Source organism: Neoarius graeffei, chromosome 5 (assembly GCF_027579695.1).
Source record: "Neoarius graeffei isolate fNeoGra1 chromosome 5, fNeoGra1.pri, whole genome shotgun sequence".
In the NCBI taxonomy this organism is placed as follows: Eukaryota; Metazoa; Chordata; class Actinopteri; order Siluriformes; family Ariidae; genus Neoarius; species Neoarius graeffei.
Window position 1 is genome coordinate 99,836,320 of NC_083573.1, and position 12,706 is coordinate 99,849,025.

General features: G+C 43.7%; 1 protein-coding gene across 1 annotated transcript in view; it reads left to right on the plus strand.

Moving 5' to 3' along the window:
- LOC132887192 (NACHT, LRR and PYD domains-containing protein 3-like) overlaps window positions 1–12,706 on the plus strand; it is a 164,097-nt gene that overhangs the window by 120,943 nt on the left and 30,448 nt on the right. The window contains exon 13 of the mRNA XM_060922663.1: window positions 663–836. Within this exon, the coding sequence (XP_060778646.1) occupies window positions 663–836 (174 nt within the window). The remainder of the gene's footprint in view (window positions 1–662; window positions 837–12,706) is intronic.

The window sequence follows — 12,706 nt, forward strand, 5'->3', positions numbered from 1 at the left end:
ACACACACACACACACACACCACACACACATACAAGCCCTGTGATGACCTGGCGACTTGTCCAGGGTGTACCCCGCCTTTCGCCCGTAGTCAGCTGGGATAGGCTCCAGCTTGCCTGCGACCCTGTAGAAGGATAAAGCGGCTAGAGATAATGAGATGAGAGATGAGATGAGATAATGAGATGAGATGAGACACACACACACACACACACACACACACACACACACACACACACACACACACAGACTTGTATCATGTTCTTTCTTCTACATAGTGAACTAAACTGATTTATCTTGCTTAAAATGTAATGTATTATACTGTAAGAAACTGAAATATGCCCATGAAAATCAGATTTACTTTCTGGATTAATTCCATATCATGAATAAATAAACATTAAACTTGTAAATTGTAATTATAGCTGCTTAGACCTTGTGTCTCCACCTCTATCCATCCCTTTCCCTTTCTTGTTGTTAAATATATCATCTTATATGAGCTGAGACACATGGATCTGTCCAAGTACAAATACAGTACACAGTCTCTTTATTTTATATTTTTATTCTGACATGAGAACCTAGTGTTCAGGGACACAGTTTATTCCACAACTGATGGAACAGACCTCATTTATCCATCAGATATTCACATATTTCATCATTTCTCTTCTAGTCTGTGGGAGTGTAATCTGACAGAGGAAAGCTGTAGAGTTCTGTCCTCAGTTCTCAGCTCAAACTCCTCCAGTCTGAGAGAACTGGATCTGAGTAAAAATAACTTGCAGGATTCAGGAGTGAAGCTGCTCTCTGCTGGGCTGGAGAATCCACACTGTACAGTAGAGATATTGAGGTACACACACACACACACACACACACACACAAAGAAAGAGAGAGAGAGCAAACATGCCCTTTTAGGACCTGTGTAAGGCCACTGCTGGAAAAAATTAAGCCCACTGTGGGCACTGTTACCGGCGTGAAATGCGGGACACGTGTAGGCCCCATTGTAACGCAGCATTTACAGACCAGACGCTCATGGATTAAGAACAAACTCAGGGTTTTAATGGATACAGTGAGAGAAGGCAATGTACAATAACCAGGCCAGGTCAATACCGGGAAATCCAACTGAGTATGAGGGCTAGACAAATCATGGTCATGAAACGGGCGAGAGTCCAAGAACCAGAAATCAGGAAAACACAGGCAGAATAAACACAAGGGCTAGGCAAATCGGAGTCGAGAAACAGGTGGAGATTGAGAAACTGGGAAGCGAGAGAAAAGAGCAAACAAACAGAAGGGCTAGGTGAAACGGGAAGAAACCAGAAAGCAAAAAGGGCCATACACGGAAATGCAATCAGATACAAACGCTCAGTAGGCTCACGAAAAATGTGGAAGCAATACTGTGCAAAGAACTAAACAAACAGAGGAGTATAAATACAGACATAACCAAAAAGGTACAGGTGATAACAATTAGAACTCGGGGGAGCCACTCCTAGGAAGTGGCTCTGGATTGGTGGATTGGGTGCACGTTGTAGTGCCAGGTGTGTGAGTGGGATTGTGGGAAGTGGAGTCCAGAGTGCTAGGTGAGCCCTGGGACCACTGCTATGCAGACTGCTGGGAGGGCTGGGCCCATGCCGCCTGGGACAGCCCCGAGGCCGAGGCGCGGGCTTCTCTGGATGACGCTGGTGGAACTCCTCCACCAACCCCGGATCTAGGATATCTCATGCGGGAACCCAGCTATGCTCCTCAGGCCCATAGCCCTCCCAGTCCACAAGGTACTGCAGAATCCCACCTCTCCTTCTGGAGTCCAGCAACTGGTGGACTGCATACACCAGGATACCTTCGATGTCCACCGGCGGTGGGGGTGTGACATCAGGTGTGGCCTTGTCCAACAGACCTGGGACAACAGGTTTCAAGAGGGATGAATGAAAAGAGTTAGAAACATGGTAATGTACAGGCAGATCCAATTTATATGTAACTTCATTAATTCTCTGGAGAATTTTGAACAGTCCTATGTATTTGGGTAATAACTTTCTACCTCCTTCAGGAAACCTGAAGTCCCGGGTTGACAGCCACACTCGGTCCCCTGGGAGGTATGTAGGAGTGTCCCCTCTATGGCGATCTGCCTTCCTCTTGTGTCGGCAGAGGGCGTTCTCGACCTGCTGGTGGGTCTGCTCCCAGACCTGCTCGCTCTGTTGCATCCAACTGTCCATGGCTGGGTTGTCAGAGGGTGTGGCTGACCAGGACATTAAGGGAGGTTGGTAGCCCAGCATGCATTGAAAGGGGGTAAGGCCAGTAGCAGAGCTATTTCAGCCCAGGGCAAATAGTTCGACCAATCGGCTGGGTACTCATGACAGTAAAGCCTCAAAAACTTTCCCAGTTCCTGGTTAACCCTCTCACATTGACCATTAGACTGGGGGTGGTAACCGGAAGTGAGGCTGACGTTAACTCCCAGTCTCTCAAAGAATGCTGACCAGACATGTGAGGTGAACTGGGGCGCTCGATTGGACAATGTGTCTTCTGGGATACCAAATAGACAAAACACATGATTTAAAAAGGGTCTCAGCTGTCTGAAAGGCAGTGGGCAGGCTAACGAAAGGAACAAATTTAACCCCACGTGAGAACCTCTCCACAATGGTCAGAATGACCGTTTAATTCTGTGAGGGGGGGGGGAAGGTCAGCGACAAAGTCTACTGCTACATGGGACCATGGGCAAGAAGGGACAGGCAAGGGCATGAGTTTACCGGCAGGAAGAGTTTTGGGTGTTTTACATTGGGAACAGGTGGTGCATGAAGAAACAAACTTATGGATATTGGATAACATGTTCTCCCACCAATATCTGCCAGCTAATAATTGGTACATACAGGTCTCACCTGGATGGCCAGACGACAGAGAGGAATGGGCCCACATAATTAACTTACCCCTGCATTGAGTGGGTACATATTTACTTCTGATGGGACAAGACTCCAGGACAGGAGTGACAGATAGTTCTCAGTCGATCTCTTCATCTACTTCCCATCTAATGGGGGCGACCACAACGGATGGGGGTAGTACATTGACTGCTTCTGAGGAGGCTTCGGGACTGGGATATATGCGGGACAGGGCATCGGCTTTTGTGTTAGGGGAACCAGGGTGATAAGAAATGGAAAAATTGAACCGGGAAAAGAAGAGGGACCACTGGGCCTGATGGGGGTTGAGACATTTAGCTGACCATAAATATTCTAGGTTCTTGTGATCGGTTAACACGAGGAAGGGATGGGTAGCTCCCTCTAGCCAATGGCGCCATTCTTCAAAGGCTAATTTCATAGCCAGCAGTTCTCGATCCCCGATACTGTAATTATGTTTGGCAGGGGTCAGTTTATGAGAGTAGAACATGATGGGATGTAGTTTACAGGGGTCACCTATGCGCTGGGACAGCACCGCTCCAGAGGCATCTATCTCAACCATGAAAGGCTGAGTGGGATCAGGATGCTTCAGGATAGGGGCAGTGGTGAAGGTGACTTTGAGGGCTTTGAACGCCTCCTGCACCCGGGGGTTCCACAAGAGTCGTTTGGTACTGCCCTTCAATAAGGTGGTAAGGGGAGCTGTAAAATTACTGAAGTTATGAATGAATCGATTGTTGAAATTAGCAAACCCAAGGAAGCATTGGAGCTCTTTTATGGACATAGGGATGGGCCAATTAGTTACAGCTCTCACTTTCTCATCATCCATAATGACACCTTCCGGACTGATGACATAGCCTAAGAAGGAGGTAGAGGGGAGGTGAAACTCACACTTCTCTCCTTTGACGAACAACTGATTCTCAAGCAGATGCGTGAGGATGGAACATGAATATGGGTGTAGAGGAGGCTGCCAATCCGTAGCCATAGTAACCATCTTCCCCCTTTCACTGTGCAGTTTGAACACACCAATCTCTGTACTCGACGCCATGTTCTATCTCCGCCCATTCTTCTGACTCCCTGTAATGGTATTGGATACAGAGACGATACCGGATACCAAATACAGTAATGTCACGACTGCTTTAAACCAGCGGCGGGACCGAAATTCCTTCTCTCTGGCGGTGGATTCCATGCATGAAAGAGAGAAGCCGATGCATTGGTACTATAGAAGGACAAAGAACAAAGAATGAGCTATTGATACCGGACCTTTGCAGAGTTGTAATAATAACTGAAGCAGTTAGTTACTGCAGCCCATGCAATGTTTCAAAGAGGAAAGGCGACCGGATCCCTTTTCCCTTTCTCAACGTCGATGAACTATAAACAAGATTCCTTCCAGATCATCAGACAACCGATGGGACACTGAGGATCTTCAGCTGACATGCTGTAAGGAACAAAACTGTCTTCTTCCTGGATCTGCGCTCCGCGCTATCTTCGGATAACAGAAGGTGTACTTTCGATCACTAACAAGAGCGATCTCGAGTAAGGCTGGCATCTGAGCAAAACTGTAGTCTTAATTGTGGCTAGTTAATGTGAAGAGTGTTGTTTATGTGAATTCATTTATGACTTAAATGTACGCATTTTGATTCACATGGTCAGTCTTAGACCACGTGTTGTTTGATTTATTTTGTTTACTATCTGTATTTAGTTAGATCATGCATGCTCTCTCTCTCTCTCGCTCTCTCTCTTTTTAACTCCCTCTGTCGTACTCCATTCCTCAACATTGGGATTTCAGGAGCAGCTAAGAGTTGAGTAGAATGTGGGTTTAAGGCCTAGCCGAGACTAGTTCAGACTACAGATTCCTTTGGTCTCCTCATTTTTTTTGTGCACCCTTTCTGTGCTGACCATCCCCCTTTTGGGTGCGGCTGGTACGGAATTTGCATTCCATTCGCATTCCATACACACATTCATACACCCGCACGCTCGCTCACTCACTCACTCACTCACTCACTCACTCACTCACTCACTCACTCACTCACTCACTCACTCACTCATACACACATCCACACCCACACACACAAACACATGGTTTCCCTGTCACATTTTAACATCTATTCGCCCCTACACTGTAACACTGGCTATAGCTTATTACTTCTGATCACCGTTAGTGCCTTAATTATCATATACACTACTGATTCTTATTTGTATACATTGTATCACCATTTGTATTGAATTATTCCTTGGCTGCTATTGTTGCTATATCTGATCAGTATTAGTTTGCTAATTCATGTCAGCTATTTCAATAAATGGTATCTTTGGAATAAACTGTGTCCTGTTTATTGTTACAATATTCACTGAGTGCCAACCTCTGCCAACCAAGTGTTCTAATTGCCTTCACCCATTTTGTTATGTGAATGTTATAGATCTAGAGTAAACATATTACATTAGATCTACAATACTCAATAAACTATAGCAACATCAAGTTATTCAAGTGATTTTAATAGCTTAGCTATAAACTATTAGACACTTGAATTAATGATTAATGAATTTATGAGACTGATCCCTTTTTACATGAGACTGATTTGATAAGCCTATTGCACCTACATATTTTGGTGCCCCGTGTGAGGATTGGTATTGTTGGCTTCAGTGATTTTTGCAGCAATAATGGATAAATGTAGTGTTGAGCCATTCCAGGCCTCTACTCAGTAATAGGCTAGTCAAGTGGAATTGCCAAGGCTATACCAGAGTATATTTTAGGCTAATTGCAGTGTAGTGATAGTGTTGTTTAACTAACAGTCTTGTGTGTCAATCATACTTTAAACACAGCTAGTAGGGAGTAAGTGACTGTACCACTAGTAGCCATTAGTAGAAACCCGTACAGTTGCCATATTGTAGTTAGTTGGCATATTGTGAGAGTGATAGTAAACAAGAACCACATGTTAGAAGCCTCACCTATGTGTTTCATTATTTTTGCTGTTTGAGCACAGCCTGTCTGTCGTCGCCTCATAGCCACGACATTATCTTGCATTAAAAAGGGGTAGGACGAGAAATAGTGCCTACGTCACTAGCTCGTCAGGTATATGTCATGCTCTGTCTCGGACTTCCACTCCGGAGATTACTTATCTCCCAGCTCAGCACTAATCTGGATCTGGGACGGTAATTCCATCTTGCCTGCATTCACTTCCTGGTTTTCTCTGCTGTCTATAATAACGCAGTTCTCAGACAGGGACTTCGCCAGTACGCCTCGTCAGTTTTTCTCGCCATTTCTGTGACCTTTATGCTTCTTGGTTTTTGCTCTCTAGCCTGCTTGTTCTTGTCACAGTTTTTGCACTAACGTTTTGTCTTTTTCATGTTTTTTGTGCTCGTGTTTTTTTGTCCTTGCCTGCCTCGTTTTTTGTCTCAATTTTTTTGTCTGGACTATTTTTCATGTCTTTTGGACTAGCATTTTTGTCCTTGCCCACCTCGTTTTTTGTCAAGTTTTTTGTCTCTTTTTTCCTGGACTATTTTTGCTATTTGTTTCTTCTATACTGTTTGTTTACCTTTTTGCCACACCCTTTCCCTGGATTAAATCACGTTATTTATTGGATTACTGTCTGTGTGTTCTGCTTCTGGATCCTAATCTCACCACACCCCCACCACCCCAACAGTATAGGTCCGTGCCCGAAACAGGCAGTCAGGATGAGCCGCCATAATAACCCACATATGTCAAGAGGTGAGGAGGATAGCCTTCCTCCTCTGGAACCATAGAGATGAAAGTGGAGCAAAGAAAAAAACCTGAACTTTTGAAAGTCAAACTAAGAGATTGGGGGGCAACGTCCCCCGAAAATATTTTAATAACATAACACACAAAACCCTGCATTCTAGTGCATTTTAGTACTTATTTTCACTAAAACAAGTTATAACTTTCAAGCCTTTTTTCTTTCATGTACATTAATGATTAACATGTCAAAAATATCAAATTTAATTCCCCTAGTTAATGAGTAATTTTCAGGAGTGCATTTAGAAAACGCAGTGATTTTTCTGGCTACACAGTTCATTACTTTGAAAAAAAAAAATCAGACAGTTGAATGTAAACTCAGCAAAATCCCAAAACAGTACTGTTAAAAAGTAAAGGTCTGTTAGAGTTTCTAAAGCTTTCAGGTTTCAATGTTGGGGACATTTGAGCCTCATTTATCAATCTTTTAGTAGAGTTGTGGGTTTGCATAAAGTGAACTAAAAATTTCCAATTCATATTTATGCAAGTTGAAGCCAATTGTTTACATTAGTTCGTATTGTCTGTAAATTTAAACACACCAATGAATACCAAATTTCTCATATAAATCAGGGGCATAGGGTGTGTGTGTGTGTGTGTGTGTGTGTCTCACACACTGACTGGCAGCCTGAGCACATTATGTAACAAAAAATAATTACCAGGGCGGCACGGTGGTGTAGTGGTTAGCACTGTCGCCTCACAGCAAGAAGGTCCGGGTTCGAGCCCTGTGGCCAACGAGGGCCTTTCTGTGCGGAGTTTGCATGTTCTCCCTGTGTCCGCGTGGGTTTCCTCCGGGTGCTCCGGTTTCCCCCACAGTCCAAAGACATGCAGGTTAGGTTAACTGGTGACTCTAAATTGACCGTAGGTGTGAATATGAGTGTGAATGGTTGTCTGTGTCTATGTGTCAGCCCTGTGATGACCTGGTGACTTGTCCAGGGTGTACCCCGCCTTTTGCCCGTAGTCAGCTGGGATAGGCTCCAGCTTGCTTTCGACCCTGTAGAACAGGATAAAGTGGCTAGAGATAATGAGATGAGATGAATGAAATAATTACCATTGCTAGTTTTAGGCAGCTTAGAAACCGGCTCTTCCATTACTGCTGTTTCCTCCATGTTTTCTTGATGTGTTCTAGAAACGGCACTAAAACTTAGCTTCGAAACCACAAAATGCAACTTTGATGGGAAGAAAAAAATAATAAATTGCTTACCTGTCTTCACATCAAAAGAAGGAGGAAAGTTTTGCTTGTTTTGACATGGCGAATTATTAACACAAAAGAAAATACTCATAATTCGCAACTAAAAAGACTGCAGCTACACTGGCAGCTTGAACATGCTTTCTAGTGCAATTATGTTGTGCTTGCGCAGAACGGTGTCAGTCCTGCGCGCCTTTGCACGTGCACCTGAAGGCGCGCCTTGGGCGCACACGCCTAACAAGCTCCGGCACGCGCGCCGTTAACAAAGAACACCTGTCTTTAATCAATTAACTATGTTTGGGCTATTTAAGGACTGCGCCCATGCAAGGACGGTGTGAAGTATTACGCCGCGTCTAGGAATGCGAAAAATCAGTAAAATAAATTTCTCCATTCGGAAAACTGGAGATTTTCAAGAGTTTTGTCAAATATCCGGATTTCCGGGTATTTCGTCATTAGTGGAAAAAATCCGGAGGAATTTTCATGAAAATCTAAAAATCCGGAATTCTGGGAAAATCCGGAACACTTTCATGACTAGGAACCTATTCCCCTCTCTGACCTCATCTCTGAGCTCCTCAAAATCTCTCCTTAGGAAAGCAAAGAACTTGGGCAATTAAACCAGGATGAGCGTCAGACAGAGATTGACAGCTTGATACAATATGTGCAGAATCCCCAACACGGTATCATCACCATCCAAGAGGTGGTAGGCAAGTTACTTCTGCTCCATCACCAATGTACCTGTTTGGAGCTGGAAACGCTCCAGGAGGAAAACAGGGAGCTGGAGACGCTCTGGGGGAGAACAAGGAGTTGAGCACTAGCCACGACCGGCTAGACGCAATAAATCAGGCCCTGCTCGATGAACTCAAGCTTACCAACGATTTGCTAGAGGAGTGTGCAAATAGACTCCAGCTAACTGAACGGTCTAGCAGGAAAGCTGCTAACAACCAGGCCCAGGAAGAAAGTCGCAAAACGTACACCAGGGCCCAAGTGGTGCTTCATGCACCATCCATGGAGGCAAAGGCAGAAACAGAGCCAAGAGCTGGGAGAGGGGGCCAAGTCTGACACAGACTCTGAAGATTTCCTGGTCGGTCGCCAAACGCCCCCCCCCCCCCCCCCTTCCAAAACAAAGTGCCAGGTTGCTGCCCCCTCCTGCAATCCTGGAGGAGTGGAGTCATGCCCACCTGCACTCGAGGGGCCCCCAAAGCTCCCGACCATTAAAAGGGAGAAGAAGAATAAAAAGTATTTGCCCTTCTGTTGTTCTCAAGGACTATGGAAGAACCCCAGTCTTGAGACCAAAAGGGAGGATGTGGGGGGGCTGCCAATCCGTAGCCATAGTAACCATTTTCCCCCTTTCACTGTATAGTTTGAACACACCAATCTCTGTACTCGACACCATGTTCTATCTCCACCCATTCTTCTGACTCCCTGTAACGGTATTGGATACAGAGACGATACCGGATACCAAATACAGTAATGTCACGACTGCTTTAAACCAGCGGTGGGACCGAAATTCCTTCTCTCTGGCAGTGGATTCCACGCGTGAAAGAGAGAAGCCGATGCATTGGTACTATAGAAGGACAAAGAACAAAGAACGAGCTATTGATACCAGACCTTTAGCCAAATTTCAATGTATTTGATCTTCGCAGAGTTGTAATAATAACTGAACTGGTTAGCTACTGCAGCTCATGCAGTATTTCAAAAAGGAAAGGCAACCAGATCCCTTTTCCCTTTCTCAACGTCAACGAACTATAAACAAGATTCCTTCCAGATCATCGGACAACCAATGGGACACTGAGGATCTTCAGTTGATGAGCTGTAAGGAACAAAACTGTCTTCTTCCTGGATCTGCGCTCCGGGCTATCTTCGGATAATAGAAGGTGCACTTTCAATCGCTAACGAGCGATCTTGAGTAAGGCTGGCATTTGAGCAAAATTGTAGTCTTAATTGTGGCTAGTTAATGTGAAGAGTGTTGTTTATTTGAATTCATTTATGATTTAAATGTACGTATTTTAATTCACATGAAGGTTGGTCTTAGACAGTGTGCTGGTTGTTTTACTTTGTTTACTATCTGTATTTAGTTAGATTGTGCATGCTCGCTCTCTCTTTTTAACTCCCTCCATTCTACTCCATTCCTCAACATTAGGATTTCAGAAGCAGCTAAGAGTTGAGTAGAATTTGGGTTTAAGGCCTAGCCAAGACTAGTTTAGGCCAAGTTTACATTAGACCGTATCTGTCTCGTTTTCTTCGTGGATGCACTGTCTGTTTACATTAAAACGCCTGGAAACGCCGGGAAACGGGAATCCGCCAGGGTCCACGTATTCAATTCAGATCGTGTCTGGTCCGGTGCTGTGTAAACATTGAGAATGCTGATCTGAGCTGAGCTCTAGCTGGCGTCGTCATTGGACAACGTCACTGTGACATCCACCTTCCTGATTCGCTGGTGTTGGTCATGTGACGCGACTGCTGAAAAACGGCACGGACTTCCGCCTTGTATCACCTTTCATTAAAGAGTATAAAAGTATGAAAATACTGCAAATACTAATGCAAATACTGCCCATTGTGTAGTTATGATTGTCTTTAAGCTTGCCATCCTTCCACTTGCAAGTGGTAAGTGACGCGCATGCCCGACATGCACTGAGATCACACACACAGTCCCAAATCACTGCTCTTGCACTCCACTCGCGCGCTCTGTGAGCTGCGCAGGGCCGGAGTGCGCACCCTCCAGAGGGCACTCGCTGTTCAGAGCGGAGTGATTTGGAGCGCAGGATGCCTGCGGAGCCGAGCGTATCCGTGTATTGGCATTGCTGTGTGCACGCGAATTGTGTATTGGTGTTGCTGTGTGCACACTAATCGTTTTAAAAATGTTAATCTGATGATCCGCTGATATGGTCTAATGTAAACCCCACCTTAAACTACAGATTCCTTTGTTCTCCTCATTTTTTTTGTGCGCCCTTTCTGTGCTGACCATCCCCTTTTGGGCGTGGCTGGTACGGAATTCGCATTCCATTCGCATTCCATACACATGCTCACACACCCAAGGCAAGTTTATTTATATAGCGCATTTCATACACAGTGGCAGTTCAATGTGCTTTACAGAGGTAAAAGCAAAACAGTAAACAATAGAAAATAAAATTACATCAAATAAAGGGGGAAGAACAGAGAAAAAAAATTAATAAGAATTAAACAATAGTAGAAATAAAATAATAAAATGAAGTAAAAGTTCAGTAAAAACAGCAGAATAAAATAGAATAAAAGTTAAGTAAAGTTTAAAACATGTAAAGATGATGATATTTATCAGTTAGCAGAAAGCATCTGAGAACAGCTTGGTCTTTAGTCTAGATTTGAAGCTGCCAACAGCATGAGCATTTTTGATGTCCTCTGGGAGTTGGTTCCATAGCTGTACTGCATAGTAGCTAAAAGCTGCTTCACCACACTTTGTTTTAACAACAGGTTTTACCAGTAAATTTTGCTGCTGCGATCTGGTAGATCTGATTGGGTTAGGCCGCTGCAACATATCAGAGAGGTAATTGGGCCCTGTACCATTTAGAGATTTGTACACCAGCAGCAATGCTTTAAAGTCAATTCTGTAGCTTACTGGAAGCCAGTGAAGGGACCTTAGAATTGGAGTAATGTGTTCTGTTCTTTTTGTTCGTGTGAGAACCCTAGCTGCTGCATTTTGAACCAGCTGAAGTCGTTTGATGGTCTTTTTTGGCAGGCCTGTGAAAAGGCCATTGCAGTAATCAACCCTACTAGAGATGAAGGCATGTACAAGTTTTTCCAGATCATTTTTTGACATAAGTCCTCTTAGTTTGGAAATGTTTTTTAGGTGATAAAATGCCAATTTAGTGATTTGCTTTCATGTGACTGTCAAAGTTTAGCTCGCTGTCAATGAAAACACCAAGATTTTTAACCATATCTTTTGTTTTAATCCCCTTTGTGTCAAGAATAGTGGTAATCCTGAGTCTTTCATCTTTTTTCCCAAATAGAATTACTTCTGTTTTATCTGTGTTCAGCTGAAGAAAATTTTGTGACATCCAGTTGTTGATTTGGTCGATACACTGGTAGAGACATTCAAGGGGGGGCATAATCATTAGGTGATAGAGCAAAATAAATTTGGGTGTCATCTGCATAGCAGTGATACAAAATTGAGTTGTTCTTGATAATTTGTCCAAGTGGGAGCATATAAAGGTTGAATAGTAATGGTCCAAGGATCGACCCCTGGGGGACACCACAGGTCAAGGACATTGATGTTGAGGTACAATTTCCCATGGTAACAAAGAAGCTTCTATCTTTTAAGTATGATTTTAACCAATTGATAACTTTACCAGTCAACCCAACCCAGTGTTCATGTCGATATAGCAGTATGTTGTGATCAACAGTATCAAAAGCTGCATTGAGGTCCAGTAACACCAGGACCGATGTTTTGCCTGCATCAGTATTAAGACGTATGTCATTTATAACTTTAATCAGCGCTGTTTCAGTGCTATGATTGGCATGAAATCCTGACTGAAAGTTATCAAAACAGCTGTTTGATATCAAGAAGGCAGTTAATTGATTGAAGACAATTTTTTTCAAGGATTTTCCCGATGAATGGTAGATTTGATATTGGCCTGTAGTTGTTCAATACTGAAGCATCCAGATTATTCTTTTTAAGTAGGGGCTTTACAATGGCTTTTATCAGGGACACAGGAACAATGCCAGTCTCTAGGGATGTATTTATGATCTGAAGCACATCTGTAATTATGAGGTGAAGTTGGTGGGCAGAATGTCCAATTCAGATGTTGAGGAACTGAGATTCTGTACAGTTTTTTTTCAAGAGTCTCATAATCAATCAAACAAAATTCTGACATTGTATTGAAATTGTCTGTCTGTCACTGGTGATTGCAGCTTTTCAGTTATTTGCAACTGAGATA